The sequence below is a fragment of the Neovison vison genome, chromosome 8 (assembly GCF_020171115.1).
Source record: "Neovison vison isolate M4711 chromosome 8, ASM_NN_V1, whole genome shotgun sequence".
Lineage (NCBI taxonomy): Eukaryota > Metazoa > Chordata > Mammalia > Carnivora > Mustelidae > Neogale > Neogale vison.
Window position 1 is genome coordinate 58,927,558 of NC_058098.1, and position 24,775 is coordinate 58,952,332.

General features: G+C 42.8%; 2 protein-coding genes across 5 annotated transcripts in view; both read right to left on the minus strand.

The window, feature by feature from the left end:
- Window positions 1–2,037, minus strand: part of CREG2 (cellular repressor of E1A stimulated genes 2) — a 38,595-nt gene extending 36,558 nt beyond the window's left edge. For all 4 annotated transcript variants that reach the window (XR_006386183.1, XR_006386182.1, XM_044263684.1 and 1 more), the window contains exon 1: window positions 1,541–2,037. Coding sequence is in view for 2 of the 4 variants with exons in the window: in XM_044263684.1 (XP_044119619.1) it covers window positions 1,541–1,957 (417 nt within the window). In the remaining 2 variants the exon portion in view is untranslated. The remainder of the gene's footprint in view (window positions 1–1,540) is intronic.
- A 15,527-nt stretch (window positions 2,038–17,564) lies between these two features.
- RFX8 (regulatory factor X8) overlaps window positions 17,565–24,775 on the minus strand; it is a 56,562-nt gene continuing 49,351 nt past the window's right edge. Inside the window, exons 10-11 of the mRNA XM_044262422.1 lie at window positions 22,935–23,251; window positions 17,565–17,705 (exon numbers count right to left, since the gene is read on the minus strand). Of these exons, the coding sequence (XP_044118357.1) occupies window positions 17,565–17,705; window positions 22,935–23,251 (458 nt within the window). The remainder of the gene's footprint in view (window positions 17,706–22,934; window positions 23,252–24,775) is intronic.

Genomic DNA, 24,775 nt, shown 5'->3' on the forward strand with positions numbered 1-24,775 from the left:
CATCCAGTGAAGGAGGTCAAGTTCTCAGATATTTCTTAGTTTTTTCCAAACCCTGCTGGTGTCTGCCTCCCAATCTTCCTGAGCTTTATTTACTCTTTACAGAGTGCTCCTTACTGTCACTGAGCTCAGAACTCAGGGGTTGTCCTTGTTTTTCCAGTGTTATATGGCAGGGGTGTGTAGACTTGGAATAAGGGATGGCTCTCCTCTTTGAAGAAGACGCAATGTTAAGGAGTCTTCCAAAATGGTAATATAAGTTCATTCACAGATTCTGTTTTTCAGCTTGTACAACTGCCTAGAGTCATGCTTTGCACACATGATGTGTACATAGGAATTATTATCTAACAGAGCACAAGCAGGTGGAGGGGCAGAGGGAGAGGGAGAAGCAGACTCCTTGCTGAGCAGGGAGCCGGATGCCGGGCTCGATCCCAGGACCCTGGGATCATGATCCCAGCTGAAGGAAGACGGCTAACAACTGAACCGCTCAGTCACCCCACAATTTGTGTTTTAAACCAAGATCAGCTTCATATTTAAGCTTCATATCTTCATAAGGTGTGTCTTAGGAGCATAATATATAACTGTGAGAAACCATTTGGAGACCGTGACTGTGGTTAAGATCACTGCCATAATCAGAATAAACTTATTTATTTTTTAAGAGTAAAACAGGAACTTCAGAACTACATAGCCAACCACTTAACTTCACATAGGAAGAAAGCAAAGTGGATAACCCAGTGACTTGGCCAGTTTCTAGATGGGTGAGACCCACACCTGGCTCAGAGCCTACCTGCTGCTCAGTGACCTACAATTCCCCCCAAATTTGTTTTTGCATAAATTAAATAGGATTTCAAACTACCTCCCTGTAATAAAACCCTTATATGGATCTTACCAGCCCTGAAAGCTTTCTGGAGGGTGTGTACTTATGGATGTCACATCCCCATTTTTATCTGTGCCATTTGGCTTAAGGTGGAAATCTGGCTAACAGGTGAGTAAAACATTTGCGAACTGAGTGATAAAATCGCAGCAGAAAACATCTCATTCCAGCATGTATACACTTTGCACCCTAAGCCTCCTTTCCAGGAAAATTCTTGAGTTCCATTATTTCAAAATGTCAATTTCCACCAAAATCCCCGTGGCATCTTTTTTCCAGTAGGTGACCAGGAAGTTCGGGTCTGTTGGGTGCCGTGGGCTGGGAGGCCGCACACGCCTACTCTGGGATGCCAAAGGCAGGTCTGGCTTCTTTTGTCCAGGTCTGGACGGGTCAGGCACTGGTTATGCGTACTTCTCGTTGACCATCTCAAGACTGCACTTCAGTCCCCATCCACCTGGCAGGATGCCTGGCTGTCAGCACCCACCTCCCCCTCTGCCACGTTAAGCAAAGCACAATCTGGTTCCATTATTTATGCGCCGTCCACAGTGCAACCCAGCCCGCTGGGCACGTCTGTGAGACCTGGGTCCGAGCCCCGGGGGCGGTCGCTAGCGTTTCCCCGTTCCCAGGCCACCGCGAGGCACGCACCTGCAGCCGGCTCCCGGCGGGGCGGCTTACCTTCTCGTGGGCGGACACGGTGGCCAGACAGCCCCAGGCACTGGCGTGAGCCAGGAAGCGGGCGATGCCGGGGCGCAGCCTCGGGCCGCTCTCGCGCCGGTAGGAGAACATCCCAGGCGGCGCTGGGGGCGGCCTGGCGCGGGCGGCGCCTGGCGGAGGCGGCAGGTGCGCGTCCTCCTTGTGTGCGGAGGCCGGGAAGCTGCGCTGCCAGATGCTGCCCGAGTCCTCCAGCAGCGCGGGCAGCGCCTCCTCGGTGGAGGCGCTGTCCAGCTCCTCGTCCACCTCGTTAGTGACGGCCCAGGACACGGAGCTCACGATCACGTAGCCCGCGGCCGGGGACAGCAGGGCGCTGCAGCACAGCAGCCAGGAGAGGCGGGTGGCGGGCCGCGCGGGCCGCTGGCCGCGGTGCACGGACATCTTGCAGCGGCGCGCCCAGCCGCGGGGACCGCCTGGAGCGCGCGGGCAGCCGGCGAGGGCTGCAGCGCCCCCCTGCGGCGGCGGACGCGCGGAACTGGACTCCGCTTCCGACCGCCGCAGGATTCCCGGGCGGGGTCCTCACCGCCTCACGCCAGCGCTCAGAAGTCCAACCTCCCTCCCGGAGAAGCCGATTCCACTTGCACGCCGAACGTCCTGCAGCCGCCGTGCGCAGAGTCCTCACCGCTTGCCAGCTCCGGGAATGGGCTGGTTTCCTGTTGGATGGCACGGGTTCTACAGCCAGAAGGCGGTGGGCGTTCAAATCCCGAATCAACACATTCCTCTCGTCACCAGCTTTGTGACGTGCCAAGTCACTCAATCTGTCTGTGCCTCAGTTTATTAGAAAAACGAGCAAACCAGAGTAGCTAGCTCATAGGGGTGTTGGATGGGTGGATTAAGTTAACATCTGCAAAGACTCAGAAGGGTGTGTGGCATGGAGCGGGCGTTATATTTTGGTAATTGACCAAGGTAGAGATTGGTATCATTTTATAGAGGAGTAAACGGTGAAGGTAAGATCAGCACGGAGTCAATCTGATGCTAAAGCCGATTCCCTTGCTCTGTAAGGACAATGACCGTCTTTACGCTTTGCTCAGACAGGAACGCGTAGTCCTCAGTTCATCTGAAAGCAAAATCAAATGTTTACATATCAACTAAAGTAAAAGAGAGCAGACACCCAGAGACAAAGTGCCTGGGATGGATGAGGCAGAGAACTGTATGAATGCACCACAGTTTTAAAACATTCTCTTACTGGTGGAAATTTGGGCTATTTCTGATAGTAGTTTTATAGATATCAACATAATTCAAAATCATTTACATTTTTGCTTATAGCATTCCCTTATCTGCCCATAAAGAGATATATTCTGCTCTAGATTTTCTATCCCAAATCTAATAGTCCTACTTCCAATTTGTTATGGATCAAAGTAATGAGAACTAGCACCAGACTCTTTGTAGGTATTTTGGCAAATGTTCCACTGGGCAGTAACCAGAGGATCCATTGTCCATCCTGTCCCCGCCCCCATCTACCCTCCTCCTTTTCACTTCTCTTCAAAGCCATTATTCTTTAAAAAGTCTACTTAATTGGGCACCAGGATGGCTCAGTCATTAAGAGTCTGCCTTCAGCTCAGGTCATAATCCCAGGGTCCTGGGATCAAGCCCCACATCAGGCTCCTTGAGAAGCCTGCTTCTCCCTCTCCTACTCCCCCTGCTTGTGTTCCCTCTCTTGCTGTGTCCCTTTCTGTCAAAAAAAAAAAAAATCAATAATACTAGTAAAGTCTACTTAATCTCCTCAGTGTACATCAGGGTGGCCTCCTCCCATCCCACCCCAACCAGCCTTCCAGGATGCCCTCTTTCTGTTGGTAGTCTCAGGGGGAGTTCTGGTATTCTTCTCCTAGGGATCTTGTCTCCTCCCATGGCACTGCCATCCTTATTTACTGCTGACTTGCCCACCTCTCTCCTTTACCCCCAGAATGATGTCTTGCAGAGACACTGGAGCAAGTCATTAAAAACATGGGCTGCCTCAAACGACTTCAGATGAATTCAAATCCTGCTCTATGACCTACTGGCTGTGTCTGCAAAATAAGGACAGTCACATCTATCCCAGTGGGCCAGAAGGAGCTCAGAGCTGACCGGCCAGAGACGCTCAGCACAGCAGCTTGCCCTTCATGAGCTCCGCAGGGAGCTGGGCAAGCCTGCCGGCTGCCTCCTTCCCCCAACGCTCTGGCTCTTGACCAGGAGGGACTCCCTCTTCCTTTGAGGCTCTGGTGAAAGGGAGCGTTTTCCTCCACCAGCCCCAGCACATGATGTGAAGAATAAATGCCTGATTCTTGCTGTTCATTGCCAGCCAGAAGAGGTCCAAGCTCCTTAATCCAGTATATAGGTCCTCTGTAGCCTGTGTGTCTGTCCCCACTGCATGTCCCTCCCAGACTCTGCAGCAGCCATACCAGCCTCTTACTAGTCAGCAAGCACCTGCACTTGGCACTGGGTAGATAATACAATTAACATTTTGATCCATTTGCCTCTTCACTCTTTACTCCTCTGCTCATTCATCAAGTCACATGATAACCATTTAAAAATATTTTGATTAACAGGACGTATGCAGCAAATTCATAAAATACATATGTACAATTTAAAGAATCACTAAAAAGAAAATCTGTTAAAATCACTCAGTGAGAAAATATTACCATGACCATTACCAGTTCCCCAGAAGCTCTCCATCTGCCCCTCTCCCCAAATCACAATCCCTTGCCTCCTCTTCTGGAGGTAATTACTATCTTGACATTTGTGATACATATTTCTTTGCTTTTCTTTACAGTTTGACTTCCTACGTAGGCATCGCTCCATGCTATAGATTCCCTTTTCCCTATTTTGAACTTTATGTAAATGAAATCGTGCTTGATGTATTTTTTTGTGTCTTTGTACATTCAGTCAAAATTCTGTTTGTGGGAATCATCCTTGTTTTGTTGTTTGTGGATGTATATGGCTGTATAGTATTGCATTGTGTAGCTATATGATCATTTATTCAAGTATTGTCAGTAGATGTGTTAATAGGTTCTCTTAGGCAGATCAGGCGGGGCCAGCAGATCAAGAGATAAATGCCATGGCAAAGGTGATTTATTCTACTCATAGATCCCAAGAAAAGGGATCTTTGGGCAATGGGGACAGGACCCAATGGATAAATATTCCCCATTTCCTGGTCAGAGGTGGGCAATTCACTTTATACAGTTTCTCAAAGGCTGTCCAGCAAGATTGAGCCCCAGTTGCTTCCACTGACTCTCAATGACACCCCCTTCGAATGGCTTTCCTTTCTCCCTGGTCTAATCATTCTAGCGCACCACTACTGTTCTTTAAGACTATCCCAAGGTAGGGGTGCCTGGGTGGCTCAGTGGGTTAAGCCTCTGCCTTCGGCTCAGGTCATGATCCCAGGGTCCTGGGATTGAGCCCCACATTGGGCTCTCTGCTCAGCAGGGAGCTGCTCCCCTCTCTCTCTGCCTGCGTCTCTACGTACTTGTAATCTCTGTCTGTCAAATAAATAAATAAAATCTTAAAAAAAAAAAAAAAAGACTATCTCAAGGTAAACTACCCGAGTGCCATGTTCTGGTCTAGACCTTAGGCAGGACCTAAGCTAAGATGTTGGTGCACACATTCAAGAGTTTCTCTAGAGTATATACCTTGTTGTAGGATTGTTGCTTGTGGGGTGTAAGTATGCTTAATTTTATTATGTAATGTGAAACTGATTTCCAGAATGATTGTACCAACTTACTTTGCTACTATCAAGGTATGAGGTTCCTGTGGCTCTGCATTCTCATCCACACAGATTATTGTTAGATTTTCTGTTTTTTTTCTCCTATTCCCAGACTGGAGGATAAGAAATGGAAACGAATAACTTTTATTTTAATGACTAATGTGATTGGTTGATCACCTTTTCATCTTTTATTGGCCAATTGGATATCCTCCTTTGGGAACTGCCTGTTAATATCTTTTTTCCATTTTTATTGGGTTACCCTGTGGGTTTTTTGGTGTTGATTTGTAAGAATTAATTTTATTTTCTGTACTCCAGTGTTTTGGTGTTGAAAAGTGCCACAGCTTGTCTTTGTGTAATTGTTAGTATTAATGTGTTTATGCATCAACTTCATGGGGCTGATGGAGCCCCAGACAGCTGCTAAAACATCATTTCTGGGTGTGCCTATAAGGGTGTTTTGGGAAGACGTTAGCATTTGAGTCAGTAGATGAGGAAAGAAGATGGGTCTCAACAATAAGGGTGGCATCACCTGAGCCTTGAGGGTCTGAATAGAGCTGAGATACCCATCTTCTCCTGCCCTTGGACATCAGCATTCTTCATTCCCAAGTTTTCAGATTCTGGCTGGAACTGACTCCATTAACACCCCTGCTTCTCAGAGCTTTGGGTTTGGACTGGGACTACACCACTGGCTTTCCTGGGCTGGCAGCTTACAATGGTGCAGATCTGGGATTTCTCGCTCCATAATCACATGACCTAATCTATGTTGTTCTACATATTAGTAGTGATTTCTGGTTTTTTTTGTTTTTTTTTTTTTTTAGTGATTTCTGTTTTATAGGTGACTAAGATTCTCTTGTGTGACTATACCACTTTGTTGATTCATCCAGCAGTTTATGGATACTTGTGTTATTTCCTTTTTTTTTGGCTATTATGCATAAAGTTGCTTAAAAAATTCATATACAAGTCTATATGGGGACATATGTTTTCGCTTCTCTTGAGTAGGTACTTAAGAACAGGATTGCTGGGCTATATGGTAATTATAGGTTTACCTTTATAATAAATTGTCAAGCTTTTTCCCCTAAAGTGTCTATATCATTTTGCTTTCCCACCGACACTACATGATAGTTCCGGTTGCTTCACATCCTTGGCAACACTTGCTATTGGGTGGCTTTTAATTTTAGCCATTCTGCTAGGTATGTAGTGATATTTCATTGCAATTTGAACTTAAATTTGTCCAATGACTACTGATACTGGCTAGCTTTAAAAAAAATAAATAAAACTGAGCAAATCTCATGAATAAGTTAAGCCTCATGCCCAACTGCTCAATAAAAATATGCATTCTCACACACAAAAAATATTGGGCAGCTTTTTATGTGCATTCTTACTTTTGTCTATCTTCTTTGGTGAAGCATCTGTTTAACTCTTTACTGGTTTAAAAATCTGGTTGTGTCTTCCCATTTTTGAGTTGGTGAGAGTTATTTTATATATTCTCCATACCCGTCCAACCTGGTATGTGTTTTGCCAATATTTTCCTCCCAGTTTGTGACCTGTATTTCCATTTTCTTTCCAGTGTCTTTTTTTTTTTTTTTGCTGCTATTTTTTTCCAATTTATTTATTTTCAGAAAAACAGTATTCATTATTTTTTCACCACACCCAGTGCTCCATGCAAGCAGTGCCCTCTATAATACCCACCACCTGGTACCCCAACCTCCCACCCCCCCGCCACTTCAAACCCCTCAGACTGTTTTTCAGAGTCCATAGTCTCTCATGGTTCACCTCCCCTTCCAATTTACCCAAATTCCCTACTCCTCTCTAACGCCCCTTGTCCTCCATGCTATTTGTTATGCTCCACAAATAAGAGAAACTATATGATAATTGACTCTCTCTGCTTGACTTATTTCGCTGAGTGAAATAAGTCCAGTGTCTTTTGAAGAACAAACATTTAAAATTTTGATGACATGTATCAATTTTTTTTCTTCCATAGTTTGTGCTTTCTGTATCCTAAGAAATCTTTTCCTGACCTAAGGCCATGAAAAATATCTTTGATGTTTTATTTTAGAAGCGTAATAGCTTTATCTCTTACATTTAAGTCTATAATCCATTTAAAGATGTTTTCTGTGTATGGATGAAGTTCATTTTGTCCTTACAGAGATCGAATTGATCCATCACTCTTTGTTAAAGAGGCTGTCCCTTCTCCTGACTTACATGTTATTTTTGTTTTAATGCTGTATTTCTCTTAATACAATGAGACATTGTTATTATTCTTTTTTCCAGTCCACATTTATTTATTTTTAAAGATGTTATTTGAGAGAGTGAGCACAGGTACACTTGGGGGGGCGGTGTTGTTGCTGAGGGAGAGAATCTCAAGCAGACTCCCTGCTGAGTGCAGAGCCCAGCTCTGGACTTGATCTCAAAACCCTTCTTTATTTCTCCTGTGGTTTTAAAACCTCTTTTTTTTTTTTTTTAAAGATTTTATTTATTTGTCATAGAGAGAGAAGCGAGAGCAACCATAGGCAGACAGAGTGGCAGGCAGAGGCAGAGGGAGAAGCAGGCTCCCTGCCAAGCAAGAAGCCCGATGTGGGACTCGATCCCAGGACGCTGGGATCATGACCTGAGCCGAAGGCAGCCGCCTAACCAACTGAGCCACCCAGGCGTCCCTAAACCTCTTTCCGATGTCTTTGGTATACATCTCGGTATGGGTTTCTTCCTTCCTCCTTTCTTTCCTTCCTTCCTTCATTAGAAACATTTTAGACCTCTCTGGTTTCTAACCTGTCTTTCATATCTGTTGTCTCTTTATCTTTGTACTACATTTTCGATAATTTGTTGTTCTTGTTATGTTTGTGTCTATCTCCCACCACCAGTTCATATGTTTGGGGGTGGCTAGATCTGCGGGTAGGGCCTCAAAGGAAATAATTGAAGTTAAGTGAAATTGAAAAAGTGGGCACTGATCTGATAGAATTAATGCCCTCATAGGGACATCAGACAACTCTCTTTCTCCCTATATATGTGCACCAAGGAAAAGATGACGAAGTGGAAAGGTGGCCGTCTACAAGTGGGAAGAGAACTCTTACCAGAAACTGCATCAACTGGAAACTTGATCTTAGATTTCCCAGACTCCAGAACTGCAAGAAAAGAAATTTCTGTTCTTTAAGCCACCCAGCCTGTGGTTTTGTTATGGCAGCTCAAACACATGAATACAAGGAATATTCTGAAATAGGTTTGTCTCTTATCCTATTGATGGATATTAGTCTTGTTACCAGCTATTGTCTATTATAAATAAAGCTTCAATAAGTACTCTTGTACAAGTCTTTTTTGTGAATATATGTTTTCTTTCTTTTGGTTAATTATGTAGGAATAGGGGCGCCTGGGTGGCTCAGTGGGTTAAGCCGCTGCCTTCGGCTCAGGTCATATCTCAGGGTCCTGGGATCGAGTCCCATGTCGGGCTCTCTGCTCAGCAGGGAGCCTGCTTCCCTTCCTCTCTCTCTCTGCCTGCCTCTCTGCCTGCTTGTGATCTCTCTCTGTCTGTCAAATAAATAAATAAATAAAAATCTAAAAAAAAAACCCCTTTAATTATGTAGGAATAAAATCACTGCTGATATATTAGGTATATGTTTATACAAAACTGTGTTACGGACTGTTTGTGGCCCCGCCTTCATATGTTGAAGTTCTACCCCTCATTGTGATGGTACTTAGAGATGGGGCCTTTGGGAGGTAATTAGGGTTAGATTAGGTCCTAAGGGTGAGGTCCTGTGATGGGATTGATGGCCTTATAAGAAGAGGAGATGAGAGAATTCTTCTGCCCAACTTCCTGCCCCCAAGGAAACTGTGTAGGGACACAGCAAGAAGATAGTTCTCACCAGGAACTGTGTCACCTGGTATCTTGATCTTGCATTTCTAGCCTCCAGAATTGAGAGAAAGTAAGTGTTTGTGTTTTAAGCCACCCAGTTTATGATATTTTGTTATGATAGCCCAAACAGGAACACAGCCAAACTTTTTCTAATATGACTTTTACCATCTTAGAGTCGTGCTAGCAGTGTATGACTAGCACATGAGGTCTCTAAATGATGTTTGTGGTCATAGCATTTACCCAGAAGGAGCTATTTTGAGTTGGAACTCAGTTACTTGGCTTACTAACATTTTCCAGAGATTTCAGGTTTGTTTACTGTAAGCAATCCAGAATCATGGGTATTTGCTGCTATCTCAAAGGACTCTCCCACTAGCAAATAATCTCAGGTTTGGTTGCAGAAGACTGGTCCTCAGTATCCTTGTAAGAAGATTTGACTAGTAATGGGAGAGAACAGATTGCAGATCTACTGCTCACTCATTACTTCGGGCTCAAAAATACTTTGTAAAGAACAATGAGAGGCAAGTGGTCAGAGGTAACAAAGCATGGTTTAATGTTTGGGGTTGGAAATGTACAAGTTATGCCTGCGATGCCTTCTTGAGTCAGAAAAGAAACAGAGCTAGAAAAGGTTAATGGGTCATGTCAGAAAAACACAGAAGGCAAATCAAAAGGTCTTCCACTGGGAAAAGATGGAATAATTTAAGCATCAGAAAGAATAATGGTGGAAGTTATTTTTAAAAACTGAACGTACATTTATTTACTGTACTCCCTGGCAATTGCTCTCCTGGGCATTTTCCCCAGAGAATTAAAACTGTATGTTTCCCACAAAAATCTATATACATCAGTGTTCATAGCAACTTTATTGGTAACAGCCCCCAAACAGAAGCAACCCAAATGTCCCTCAATTGTGAATGGCTAAACAAATGGGCATATCCATACTATGGAATACTACTCAGCAATAAAAACTGACACACACAACAACTTGGGTCGATCTTACAAACATGATGCTGAGGGAAAAAATAAAGTCTCAGGCTCAAAAGGTCACACATCGTGTGATTTCATTTATATAACATTCTCAAAATGACAAAGTTATAGATATGGAAAATGGACTAGTGGTTGCTAAGGGTTAGTGATGATACATGGGGGGTGGTGTGTAACCATAAGAGGGTAGCCCGAGGGAGGTCTTTGGGATGGTGGAAAAGTCCTGCATCTTGATTGTGGTGGTGGTCACATATATCTACACATGACAAAATGTCACAGAACTGTACACAAACAGCACCAACATTCAGTTCCTGCTCTTGACATTGTACTATAGTTGTGTAAAGTATAAGTAAAGGTAAAGACAGACTCTCAGTAGTCATCACTGAAAGTTATCAGGGCATCTGGTTTATTTTTTCTAAAGTAAAAACAATCCAAGCATTTATCCTGCTTTTCCTCTTACATTTCAATTATATTTCAAGGTAACCAATTTGTTGATGAGGGATTTTCTTTCTAGATTAATTCCATCTAATACATCTAGAAGGAATTAGAAAATTAGGAAAAAAATCATTTTGCAACCTCTAATGAGGCAATCAAGATAGACAACAGTAATCAACATATAAACTAGTGGGGCGCCTGGGTGGCTCAGTGGGTTGGGCCGCTGCCTTCGGCTCAGGTCATGATCTCGGGGTCCCGGGATCGAGTCCTGCGTCGGGCTCTCTGCTCGGCGGGGAGCCTGCTTCCTCCTCTCTCTCTCTCTGCCTGCCTCTCTGCCTACTTGTGATCTCTCTCTGTCAAATAAATAAATAAAATCTTAAAATATATATATATATATATATATATATATATATATATATATAAACTAGTAAGTGAAATTTTGAGTGGAATCCCATAGTGGATATACTAGCGTGGTGATACGTGAGCCCCGTGATCAACCTCAAGCCTTAATTTCACCAAATGTGGGACAGAGGCCTGTCTTAGTCTGTTTGGGCTGCTGTAACAAAATACCATAGACTAAGTGGTTTAAACAACACACATTTATTTCTCACAGTTCTGGAGGCTGAGAAGGCCAAGATCAAGGTGCTGGCAGATTTGATGTCCAGTGAGGGGTATCTTCCTGGCTTATAGATGGCCACCTCACATGGCCTTTCTTCTTTTTCTCTTTTTATAAGGGCACTAAACCCATCACAAGTGCCCCACCCTCATGAGCATCTAATCCTAGTTTCCTCCCAAAGTCCACATCTTAAAACACTGGGGTCTAGGGCTTCAACACATGAATTTTGGAGAAACACAAACATTCAGCACATTACAGTGGCATGGATATTAATAGTGTATGCACAAGTAGGAATTGCACAGGGCTGTCTATGAAGCATTTTAAAAAATTTTGGCCTGACCTACGAAATGGGAGAAGATATGTGCAAATGACATATCTGATAATATCTGAAATCCATAAAGAATTTATCAAATTTAACAGCCAAAAAATGAATAATCCAGTTAAGAAATGGGCAGAAGACATAAATAGACATTTTTCCAAGGAAGACATCCAGATGGCTAACAGATACATGAAAAGATGTTCAATATCACTCATTATCAGGGAAATACAAATCAAAACTATGATGAGATACCACCTCACACCTGTTGGAAGGCTAAAATGAACAAGTCAGGAAACAACAGATGTTGGCAAGGATGCAGAGAAAGGGGAACACTCTTGCACCAGAAAGCTGGTGCAGCCACTCTGGAGAATAGTATGGAGGCTCCTCAAAAAGTTAAAAATAGAGTTACCTTATGACCCAGCAATTGTACTACCAGGTATTTACCCAAAGGATACAAAAATACAGATTCAAAGGGGCATATGCACCCTGATGTTTATAGTGGCATTATCAACAACAGCCAAATTATGGAAAGAACCATTGACTGATGAATGGATAAAGAAGACGTGGTATATATAAACACTGGAAGATTACTTAGCCATAAGAAGAATGAATTCTTGTCATTTGCAAAGATGGAGATGGAGATAGAGCATATTATGCTACATGAAATAAGTCAACCAGAGAAAGACAAATATCGTATGATTTCACTCATATGTAGAATTTAAGAAACAAAACAGATGAACATAGGGGAAGGGAAAAAAAGGAGAGGGAAGCAAACCATAAGAGAGTCTTAACTATAGAGAACAGCTGAGGTTGCTGCAGGGGAGGTGGGTGGAGGGATGGGTTAAATGGGTGACGGGGATTAAGGAGGACACTTGGGAGGACACTGGGTGTTGTGTAAGTAATGCTGTAAGTGATGAATCACTAGATTCTATTCTTGAAACCCATATTACACTATATGATAACTAACTAGAATTTATTTTTTTGTTATTTTCCATAGAACTTTTATTTTTATTTTTAAATTTAATTTTATTTAAATTTAATGAACATATAGTGTGTTATTAGTTTCAGAGGTAGAGATCAATGATTCATCAGTTGCATATAACACCCAGTGCTCATTACATCATGTGTCCTCCTTAATGCCTGTCACCCAGTTACACCATCCCTCCACCTACCTCTCCTCTAGCAACCCTTAGGGTTTTTTTTTTTCCTATTAACTAACTAGAATTTAGATAAAAACTTGAAACAAACAGAAATTTTGGCCTGAATCTGCCCAAGTTTTTATTTTAACTTCTAGATAATGGAAAAATAGAATGCAATAGAATAAGTTATATAATTCAAAATGTGGAATACCCCTCGGTATGAATAACCCAGTTTCTTCAACAAATAAATGGCATGAAAAATTATGGATGTATGGTTATAGGTATGAAAAGATTTAGGAGACATAAGATGAAGTTTAATCTATTATTATGTATAATAATATATGTATATTATAATCTATTACTGAGGTAAGTTGAGAAATCTGGATGTGGGCTAAGTATTAGATGATATGAAAGAATGGATTTTTTGTTAGGTAAAACATTCTGTTACAGAGATGTTCTGCAGAATTTACTGTTACAATATTTGCAAATCATGTATCTGACAAGGGACTTGTATCCAGAATATCCAAAGAACATCTACAACTGAATAACAAGAAAACAAATAAGCCTATCTCAAAATATGCAAATGGAGTGCCTGGGTGGATCATTGTGTCAAGTGTTCAACTCTTGTTTTTGGCTCAGGTGATGATCTTAGGGTGAGATTGAGCCATGTATTGGGCTCCAAGCTCAGAGTCTGCTTAAGATACTCTCTTTCCCTCTGCCCCTCCTGCTGCTCAAATGTTCTCTTCTCTCTCAAATAAATATATACATAAAATCTTTAAAAAAATCAGTCAACACATACATACATACAAATGTGCAAAGGATTTGAACAGACATTTCTCCAAAGAAGTCACACAAATGGCCAATAAGTACATGAGAAAAGGCTCAACATCATTAGTCATTAGAGAAGCACACATCAAAACCACAATGAGATACCACCTCACACTCACTAAGATGCCTATAATCAAAAAGGCAAGGGATAGATATTGGTGAAAATGTGGAACCATTACCATTTCCAATGGGAATATAAAATGGTGCAGTCACTTTGGAAAAGAGTTTGGCTGTTCTTGAAAATGTTAAACACAGAGTTAGCATATGAACAAGCAATTTCATTCCTAGGTATATATACCCAAGATAAATGAAAACGCATGTCCACACAAAAACTTGTACACCAATGTTTGTAGAGGCATTATTCAAGTGGAAATGTCATTATCTACATTTCCACTCAGGGAAAACAACCAAGACGTCCATCAAATGATGAATGGATAAATGAAATGTGATATATCCACACAATAGTATACCATTTGTCAATAAAAGGAATGGTTGCTAGGGGCTGGGGGAAAGCGAGAAGAGTGACAGTTTTGCCCCCAACCTGATACACACAGCAACCTTCTTTGTCACCTCCTGGATGTGGAGAGGGGGTAGGGTGGGGAGGGCAAGAGGCACGTTTACTTCTGACTCACCCTTCCCTGGAGTTTATAAACCTTTGGGTGCTCTGATTTGTGAGTTCTGCTCCTAGACTCCCTACCATGGGTTACTCAGTGACTGTGATTCATTGTCCCACACTTCTAAAAGATCATCACAATTTCTTTTTTCTACTTTCTTCAGATCTCTTTTCAAATTATACCTTGTAAAGGAGACCTTGTTTGAGAACCCTATAAGAAGTAACACCTGTCTCCCCATCACTATCCCCATTATTGTATGTTATTTTTAGTATTACACCTAGTAATGGCAATCACTACCTAAGACATCAGACTTTCGTTAATTAGTTCCGTGTTGGGGTCTTCTACCAGGAATATAAAGGCCGAAGGGGCAGGGATTTGCCTGTTTGGTTCCATGATGATCCTTGATGCTTAAAGTATACCTGGTAAAAGAATATACATGACAAATATTTAATTTCAGAATACATCGCCATACATTGTAGATCAAATACCTGTGTTTGTAAGATCTGTCTGCTGCCAGAGGGTGAGTGGATTCAAATTCAACATCATCGTGGGTGCAATTTTATGTTCCAAGATCTATGGGCTATTTCATGTGCTTCTCTTTCTGCAAGCACCATACTGACACTAGTGATGGGCCCTGGGCAGGTTTCTGTTTGTACATGGTGTCATTAGTATTTCTATTTCAAATGACTATTTCAGAAAATACTATTGCTTCTGTGGCAGATGGCTGAGTGAGCCCAGTTGAGGTTCACGAGGTCCAGCCCAGATCAGCATAGCTGTCTAAGTGACCTGAGGACCAATGAGGAATAATACACACAGTGTGGCTGTTTTAAGCCATTAAGGATTAGTTTGTCATGCCCAGATTGTGAAGTGATAGACGGTGCAAGCAGAAAACAATCTTTGTCACCAGCTCTGTGAATTATTTCTGGCTCTTGGAAAAAAACCCAAGTTTGGGGAAGGGGCCAGAGGGTGCTCCTAATTTATGCTCATGTTCATGTTCACATAATAGACCACCAGGAACTTTCAATCATAAGAACTATAGATTTCACATCTACTTCTTTATGGTTTAAGTGATGTTGTCTTGATCTAACGGTGACTTGGTTTACGTTGGGTGACCATGTCAAAAGCATGCCCCCAAAGCTGCTGCACTGAGTGCTTATAGAGAGGAAACCCTTAATACTAAGAATTTGCAAAGACTTACCAAGAATGTTCCATCTGGGCGAGGCTACTCTTTGGTGATCTAAAGAGCTCTTTGAAGACCTTGGGACATGAGCTCCTGCTGTGGCGAGGCTACTCCTTGTAGGGAGTAGAGCAACATGCAGGGGCCCCATGATTGGGATCCTCTTCCCCGCCGACACCAGCCCCTCGGCTCTGCTAGCATTGTGTTCTAGCAACAAAATGCTTTCAGTCTGGGCTGGCCACTGACATAGCCTATGGTTGGCTCTTGGTTGGCTCAGCCAACCAAGACATAGGCTCTTGGTTGGCTCAGCCGACTCTTCTGAGAACAAACTTGTGGAACGGTACACCTCAGTTAGATTTGGACTTTCTTTCATCTCACCTTTGAGTGGAACAGTAGTGTAATTAATCTATCACTGGTTTTGAGTATGTTCTTTCTTTATTGGCTCCTGAAGAGACATTATCCTGGATGCTACTGGCTTGTGACATATTATCATTATAAATTATAATTCCCTCAGTGAATTTTTGTTAAATAAATTATTGGCAAAGACAATCTCAGTCTCTGAGTATAATTTGCCATGAATGAAACAGGAACCATCTCTGTTGAGTAATTAGAATGTCTGATCCAGAGTAATAATCCAAATGTCAAACTCTATTAAGGATAAACATTTCTCCTCTCTCCTGGCTGAGAACCGTGTTGGATCTTGAGGCCTGAAGTGAGGGAGGAGGATGTGGTTAGATTCTTGGTCTCCTTGCTCGGTCTCCTGCCTCAGCTCATCAGGGAGGTGGATTGAGAGGGAAAAACGAAGATGTACATGGTGGAGCAGTCCCATTTTCACATCGGTGCTCACTGGCCTCAGAGGCTTTCCAGCCTGGCTCACTATCTCTTGAAATCTTGCAGGCTTCTTAGCCATTCTCCCACCAGGAACCTCTAACACAGTCCCCATTATGTGTGCAATGCCCTCTATTTTTAAAAATACATTTTCACACATAACATATATCAGAAAAGTAAATCAAATCATAATGTTTGTGACGCATTTTCACAAGGTGAACGCACTTGTATGGCCACCCCCCAGCCAAGACCTGGAAACACTTTGAGGGTCCCAGTAGCCCCTTTAACTCCTCTTTCTTACTATCCACCCTCATCTCTACCCTAACTTCTAACCCCAGAGAGAAGCAATTCAATTCTGGTTGGCTTTTTCAAGGACGTTATGTCCTCTGCTGGCTCTCAGCTAATCAGTTTACCCCCAAATATGCAAACAAAATTCACTGTTCCCAGACGGATACATCCTGGTGCTACCTTTGTTCCTTGACTCAGTCTCCTACCCCTCCACTTATATGTGAGCAAACAAATGATATGCAGGGTCACTGAACAGTGAGCAAAGGAATATCTTTGAGTTAGTCTTTGACAAACAACTCTCAGAGAGCTTAAGTAATGAGGTAATATATTAAGTGTGGGAGTAGAGGGCCTTGAAAAATGATACTTCTTTAACCAGAAAGATGAATAATTCTTAATGAATCTAGAAACATAAAGTTCTTGTGTTTCTTTAAAATTTCCAAGCATTTAGGGAAATTTAATTCATTTCTTAAATAACATGAGCTCAATAAAATATTCTCCATTATCTCCACTTATGCCAGAAATCATGTTAAGCATGAATTGTTAAATTCCTTTTAAATATTATAATCAGTTACATAAAAATCGGTCTGGTTTTAACAAGGATCTATTCTTAGCTTCAGCATTTCTTAGGATTTTGCAACAAAGAGAGGAATAAAAAGTGATTCAAAGCAGGACATCGCCATTTACTGCAGACACAGTTGGGTTCAAAATTTGACCTCCCTTTAAGAATGTTCTCAATGGACCAATGTGTAAGCCTAACAGCCGGTATCAAATTGCATTTTGTCTGTTCCTCACTGCCTGAGGGGATCTTTCTACAAATTCTATTTCAATCAAGGCACTACCAAGGGGAAGAAAACTGGGACCACTGGCCTTCTACTCCTTGTATCAGTTTGTATTCTTCAGACTTTACCTTTCTCCAGAGATCTATTTCTCTACTCCCAAAAAGATTCCTCAAATGTCTCTTCTGTTAAGTTCCTGATAAACACACCTGAAAGGCCCCGAAGAAAAGCGATAGAAGCAAAAGTTTTTCTCCAAATCGGTTTATATGATTCATCAAAACGAACTTCTTGAAATACATATAAACGCACCATAGACAACGCTACCTCTATTATGTACATAAAATCTTCTTATCAGTACAAAAACTTTAGCATTTAATGTATTTTTAAAAGGGAAAATCTATGTTTTCTTACGTCCTATTCAAATAAATAATTTTATGTATTAGCACTGCTTTCCCAGAAAAAAAATATTTTCAGAGCTTTGGGGGTACATCTGATATGTGAATTACAAATTTTTGTCCATCTTTTAGGGTTACCAGGGCTTCTTGTCCCACAGGAAGGCTGAGTCTGACTGTGCTTCCTGTGGCCTTGTCCTCCAGTAATAGCTGGATGAGCTGCAAGGGGGAAATGTTTTAAAGGGCAAAGATAGAAAGAAAAGTTATTTCCTGTTGCAGGACCCACCATTTATACTCTTCTACCATGCCCTCACCCCACCATGGGATCTCAAGTGGAAGCTTCTGTCTTTATTTGTTCATATTATGGGAGATCTTAATTTTTTTAAGGAATGCTCGGAGCCTGGTGAAGACTTCAAGGAAGGAATCTCAAACCTGAGATGGTGCAAGAAAGAGGGCCCACGGGGGGTGAGGCAGGTGGGCTCTCTTTAGGAAAAAGAATGGGCCTGTTGTTTGTGAGTTGCTAAGATCAATCCAGCACTCTTCCATTAAAGATACGAGAGAACGTGGATTCATTGTGAAAATCAAGAAGGAACCTGTGAAATGTCTAAGAGGCTCCATGTGGTTGCAATGCTCATTCACTTGGGCTGTCTTCCAGATGGATACCAATCCCTGCATTCTTGGCTCAAATTCCCACATAGACTCTCCCTCTACCATTCATCAAGTATACCAATAGATAAGGGCCAGGGGGGAACCATGAAAAGACTCATTGGTTAAATTAACAATCAGTTGGGTAGTAATAGATTTGAGAGAGTCACCGATTCTTTAAACATATTTTTTTTTAAGATTTTTTATTTATTTATTTGACAGAGAGAGAGAGATCGCAAGTAGGTGGAGAGGCAGGCAGAGAGAGAGAGAGAGAGAGAGGAGGGAGCTGAGCCGAAGGCAGCAGCTTAACCCACTGAGCCACCCAGGTGCCCAGATTCACCGATTCTAATGTTAGCTTAGTGCCTGCTCTTGGATAAGCCATCTAACTTGCCGGAGCAAGGTTTCCTATCAGAGAAACAAGGGTACTATGCTTTCTTTCCCTTAGTTCTGATGGTACTGAGATTCGCATATCCTTGGACATAATTACTTTCAAATGGATAGAGACATATTTTCTAGGTCTGGTTTCATAGATAACCCCCTCCACCTTCCATAAGTGAATATATTTTACAAAGATGTACACAAGACAACTTCAAATGCAAGGCTAGTGAAAGTATTTCTCACTCTTTCTCCCTAAATTTGACAATAACCATCACCACCCAATGAGAGGATGTGTTTCTTCTCTCTCAAAAAATTGGTCTTGACTTTTGTCCTATAGCTCAAGAGTCCCTTGCTTTTAAATATCTTTGCCATGTTTTCATTCTTGAGTACATGCCCTAAAGTGAAAAATGCATAGTCTGTTTTTATTTTTTATTTCTAAATTTTTTTTTAAGTGACCTCTACACCCAATGTGGGGTTCAAACTCAAAAGCCTGAGATCAAGATTCACGTGCTCTACAGACTGAGCCAGCCAGGTGACCCTCCGTGTGGTATGTTTTTAAAAGAATATTCTTTATTTAGTATCTGTGATTTTTTTTTTTTACTTTATTCTTAAACACTCCTGAGCACCTTCCTATGTTGAATGCTGCTGGTGTGTAGAAGAGTGACAGATGGAAACGGCAGTCCAGAATGCTGACTCTGGATGTTTTCATAGGTGCAGGGCAGCACTAAATTGCTCAAAGAATGAGGAAGCCACAGATGTGCAGCTGAATGGGCTGTTAACTCGTGGCAGATGAATGCAGATGGGACACAGAGGGTGTGCTTTTTTGTTGATGAGGAGTGCAAATGCTGAATGATAAATGCAATAAAAATTAGATGAGTGTAACTTTTTAGTGTTAGAGTGTTTAAGTCATTATAGCTAATTCAGCAGGCATGCATAAACAGAAGCAGGTTTAATTAATCTCTAATGCATATTACTTTGGGTTATCTGACATTCATTTGCCTATATTGCTTTATTATGTAGTTCAATTAAGTATTTAATGTCTTTCTCTACTGTTTCCAAAAATTAAATATAGGTCAAATCCCACTGCAACAAACTTTGGAGTTGCTAGGGGATTGGGTGGAGTGTCATGGAAAGGGACTCAGATTAAGTTTCTTTGGAGAAATAATAATGATGACTAATGATTATGGGGTCTTACTATGTTCTAAGAATTTTGCAATCATTGACTTATTTAAACTTCATAATAGTCCTATGGAATTAGATATTATTATTCCCATTTTGTAGATAAGGAAGCTGAGGAACAGATAAATTAAGCAACCTAATCAAGGTTGTCAACTAAGAAGGGAAATTAGGGCATTTGAACCCAGGAAGTTATGTACTAGAATTGCCCACTTACATTCCCAAATCATCAGAGTCGAAGGTATTTTTAATTTATTCCCAAGTTATTGCTTTTGGAATTAGAGCACATGGTAGCATCTTCTGGGGAGAGGGTGGGTGCTAGGAAGGGACAGAGATCTATGAAGGTTTGAATCCCTACTCTGTCAATTATAGCAAGGTGACCCTGGAAATATTACTCAACCCTTCATGAGCCTCAGTTATGTTATTTGTGAAATGGGGGTAATGTTGGTACATCTCATTGGGTTGTTGAAAGGGTGCATTTAAATGTCCAGCACAAGGAGCTGACAGTGTCTGTTCTCCACCAGCTTTCAACTGTGGCCCAAGAAGTAAAAGTTTACTCCCAGTTACTCTGGTGACCAAGGGGCATGTCAAATTGTCTACAGTCTTAGCTATCTCCCCAACCAGTGAGTGGAGAGATATACACACTTGGATCTGAGCATCCAGCACAATCGCTTGTCCTGGCAGGGTTCCATAAAATGCACCAGAGTGTACGGGCCAGCCCTTGTGGGGCCCTGTTGCAAGAACAGGGTACATTGTCCAGAGGGTCAGAGTGCCCGGAGAGACATTCTGCTGGGCACAGCCTGGCCAGCTGGGTCTATCTGGGCCTCCTCTCTGCCAACAGCCCTGACGTACCAGCTTGTGAATGATGCCCTAACTGTCTCCAGCTGTTGCTCTCCTGAGGGGGCCCCCACTTTCCTGCCCCTGACGCTGGGTCCCTGATTTGAGATCAGTATGTCACTATATCCCTATTTTATGCCTGTCATGTCTGCTTCACATACACACTCTCAGGGGAGGTGAGTTTCTTATTTATGGACACACATCTGAATCTACTCCACGAACAGCATCAATGGCCCCTGGATATATGAACTTACTATTGTAAGAAAACAAAAACCATGGGCTTCTGGGTGGCTCAGTCATTAAGCATCTGCCTTGGGCTCAGGTCATGATCCCAGGGTCCTGGGATCAAGCCCTGCATCAGGCTCTCTGCTCAGAGGAAAGCCTGCTTCTGCCTCTCCCACTCCCCCTGCCTGTATTCCCTCTCTCGTTGTCTTTCTCCTTCTGTCAAAAAAATAAATAAAATCTTTAAAGACCACTAACTGTACAGAATGCTCAAATACACTTCCATGATCACAGAGGTTTGGGAAACATACTCTATCTGATTCTCTATCACAATATATGTTAGCAGATTAAAGATTCTTATAAATCCCCAAGAAAACAAAAACCAAAGACAGAATTTGTAAACCTGAGAGGCATTTCTTTTGCTCCTGCTTACATAATTTTTGGCATTCCATCTAAGTAGTGCTCAGTAACAGATTCCTGGGGGCGCCTGGGTGGCACAGTAGGATAAGTGTCCAACTCTTGGTTTCAGCTCAGGTCATGATCTTAGGGTCCTGGGACTGAGCCCCATATCAAGCTCCCTACTCAGTGGGGAGTCTGCTTATAGATTCTCTCCTTCTCCCTCAGCCCCTCCCCTTGCTTACACTGTCTCTCAAAAAATAAATAAATCTTCATTAAAAAAAATTAACAGGGTTCTCTGCACACTGCAGTATTTGGAATGAGGGTTTGTTCAGGAAGGAAAGGTTCTTGGGAGGGTCTGGTTATTGTGAGGACTGTAGGGCATGGACAGTTTCAGGCTGTGACTCATTTCCATGAGCAAGACCACTGTTCATTCCGGTGAAGGGCAACGCCTCTGTCTGAATCTCCTGCCCAACTCAACTCCTCATCTTCTCAAAAGAGGACCAAACTTGAGGGTGCAGAAGAAACACTATGCAAAGTGGCTAAACTTCCAAACACGTCTATAGAAGTTTTAGAAATTAGTACTAAGGTCACTTTTTTTTTTTTTAAATTCCAGGTACACCATCCCCTTTCTCCACCCCCCCACCCCCCGCCAGCTTCCTCAGTCAACAGAGGAGTTTCAGTTGCTTATTCCATCAGGTTGGCTCCTCTTTCTGGCACTCAGAGAGGATCCCCCTCTCTGACCTCTGCAATCTGAGTCCTATTCCCCTTGGGGCGTGGATCACCCTCCTCTGATCTCATGTTGTGGGAGAAGAATGGACTGGAGATCAGGCAGGCCAGGTCTCTGATCTCTGTTCCACTATTTACTTGCTGTGTCTTTGTGCAAGTCACTTAGCTTCTCTGAGCCTCAGTGAACTCAGCATGGTATGAAAATGATAAGAGCAGATACTCTGCAGGATTGTAAGACTTTGAGATAATTCATATAAAGGGTATGTAGTTTGTATTAGATAAATAGCAATTCTTTTTTTTTTTGAGATGGGGAGAGGCAGAGAGAATCTATTTTTTTGTTAGAGGAGGGAAAGGCAGAGAGAGAGAGAGAATCTTTTTTTTTTTTTTTTGAGAGTATGAGAGGGGAGAAGGTCAGAGGGACAAGCATTCTCCCCATGGAGCTGGGAGCCCGATGTGGGACTCGATCGTGGGACTCCGGGATCATGACCTGAGCCGAAGGCAGTCGCCCAACCAACTGAGCCACCCAGGCGCCCCAGAGAGAGAGAATCTTAAGCAGCCTCCATGCTTGGCACGGAACTGGACATGGGGCTTGATGTCATGACCCTGAGATCACGGCCTGAGTTGAAATCAAGAGTTGGCCACTGAACAGATTCAGCCACCTAGGCTCCCCAGCAATTCTCATTTTTATATCTTCCAGGATGTACCCCAATTCCATCTTTTCAAAATCCAAAACACCAGAGGTGTGTTCAGTGCTTCTCTCTTAGTTCAGTTAGCTGTTAGTCTAACCATGCCTAGTAAGCTGTGGGAAGACGAGACCCAGGCCATTCAAATATTCCATACCGCTGAGTGTGCTGGGGACCTATCTATGCACCATGAACCTGAGCTGACCAGTGATCAACGGATAAGCTACTATAATCACCTCTGGCAAAATCTCCCAAATCAAAGACAAATCTAGAATTGTGTATTGTTGTCAGTACAAAGTGATCTTTATGGGCTTCCTAACCATGTTAGAGTTCTTACTTTGTTTGCAAAGACTGCAGAAGCTGGGGGCCCCTGTGTCTGTACCTTATTGCCCGTGTCAGCATCCACCAGGAAGCCCAGGACCCTGAGAACCACACTGCTCACACCCACGGAACATCGGCTCTGGCCCATGTGTTTCAGGGTCACTCGGTGTGGATCTACACTTGGGCTTTCATACTCCTGAGTTGGTGAAGAATCTGGAGGGTGGAAAGGGTCCTGGTGTGGCTGGACAAGAGACTGGTCATCTGGTAGCATTTCCTTGAGATTTCCCACGTCGTCGTCTTCCTCTTCCTCTTCTATGCATGACTGAAGTAGATGAGTCACAAATTCCAAAAGCAGCAAATGGAACAGATGCCAGGAGCCTACATTGAATTAACTCCAAATGAATAATTAGATAGACAGATGGGCAAATAAGCAGATTACTCTGAAACTACCAACTTTTCTGAGGCTTTTCATTCCTGTGTAGTGGGGCCTTCTCACACCTGTAGCAGATCCTGGGGGATCCTGGGCAGGCATTCTAAACCCATGAACCCCAGCAAGGTGGCTTTTGGACAGAAAGCACAGATAGCTAAATAGCCTGGCCTTGAGAGGGAACTTAGAACCCATCTAGTGTGAGGTGGGAGAAAAACAAATCTGACAGAGAAAGAGGTATCATTCCCAGAGCTAGAGAATGTGCCCCTCAGCGCCCCGTGGTTGGCATACGGGGCAGTAAGGGATAGGCTGGGAGGAGACGAGGAGGCAGAGTACGGGAGGGAGCCAGCTGCGGATGGGAGGCTGGAAATGTAGCGCTGCTTTTCCCCTGTTGCAGCCTCCTGCCGAGGGAAGCAGGGAAGAGAGCCTGGCAGGCCTGCAAGGGCAGCTGTCAAGGAGATAGTGTAGGAGCGACAGGAGGGCACGTGACTCAGCTGAACGATCCAAATCCCAAGGTCTTTGGTCTTCCAGGAAAGACGGATAATTAATGTTCAGCTGAAAAGTGAGGCAGGGTTGGGGGGGGGGATCTGGCTTATGGCTATCATTAAAAGATACTTTCTTAATGAAGGTAAAACCAGGGCTCTCTACAGATATAAAATGAACATGTGTCAAAGATCTCGGGTAAGTCATTTATTAAAGAGGAAGATGATAAAATGTTGCCAACTGGTTCAAAGGAGAATTCTAAGCACTGAACATGAATAGACGGTAAAGAATGTACACAAAGATGCCCACAGATCTGTCCTCAAGGCTGCAATCCTGACACGTTAGTCTGCACTTCCCTTGGGGAGAATCATTTGCATTATTATTGATACAATATAGAGAGCTGTAAAGTAACTCAAACACAATGAAAGGTTGGAGATAACTCAGAAGGGTGTGCTGAAACTGCCTATTTCAAAGGCTTTTTGGTCCATTTACAACAAACTTTTGTCCGTTTCAAAACCTTATATAATGTTTGTTTTTGCCTGATGGATCTGGGTGGGATGGGATGTCTGGAATAAGCCTGATCAATAATCCCTGGCCCACTTAACTGTGTAAAGAGGAAAACCCAGTGTAAATACATTTTTGGACACCATAGGGAGGTCCGAAGAGGGTGAGTGGTAGGGTCGGGGGCAACAGCTTCAGGGCTGGGTTTCTTATCATGAGCCCAGCACATGAGCTCTGCTCCATCACTTTGCTCTGGGAGAGCATTAGCATACAGCAGAATCATTTTGGATTCCATGAAATGGGAGAGTCTCATTACTAGTGGGTGTCCCCTACCTGGCAGCTGACAACAGCCACCCTCGAAAGAGTTCCAGAGCATTGGCAATACTGGTCTGCCTATTGGACCAGATAGTTTGCAATGGATGCTACACTTCGCTCTTTCCGCTCTTTCCATACAATGGTGACTGTATCAATCCCTATTCATGGAATTTAAA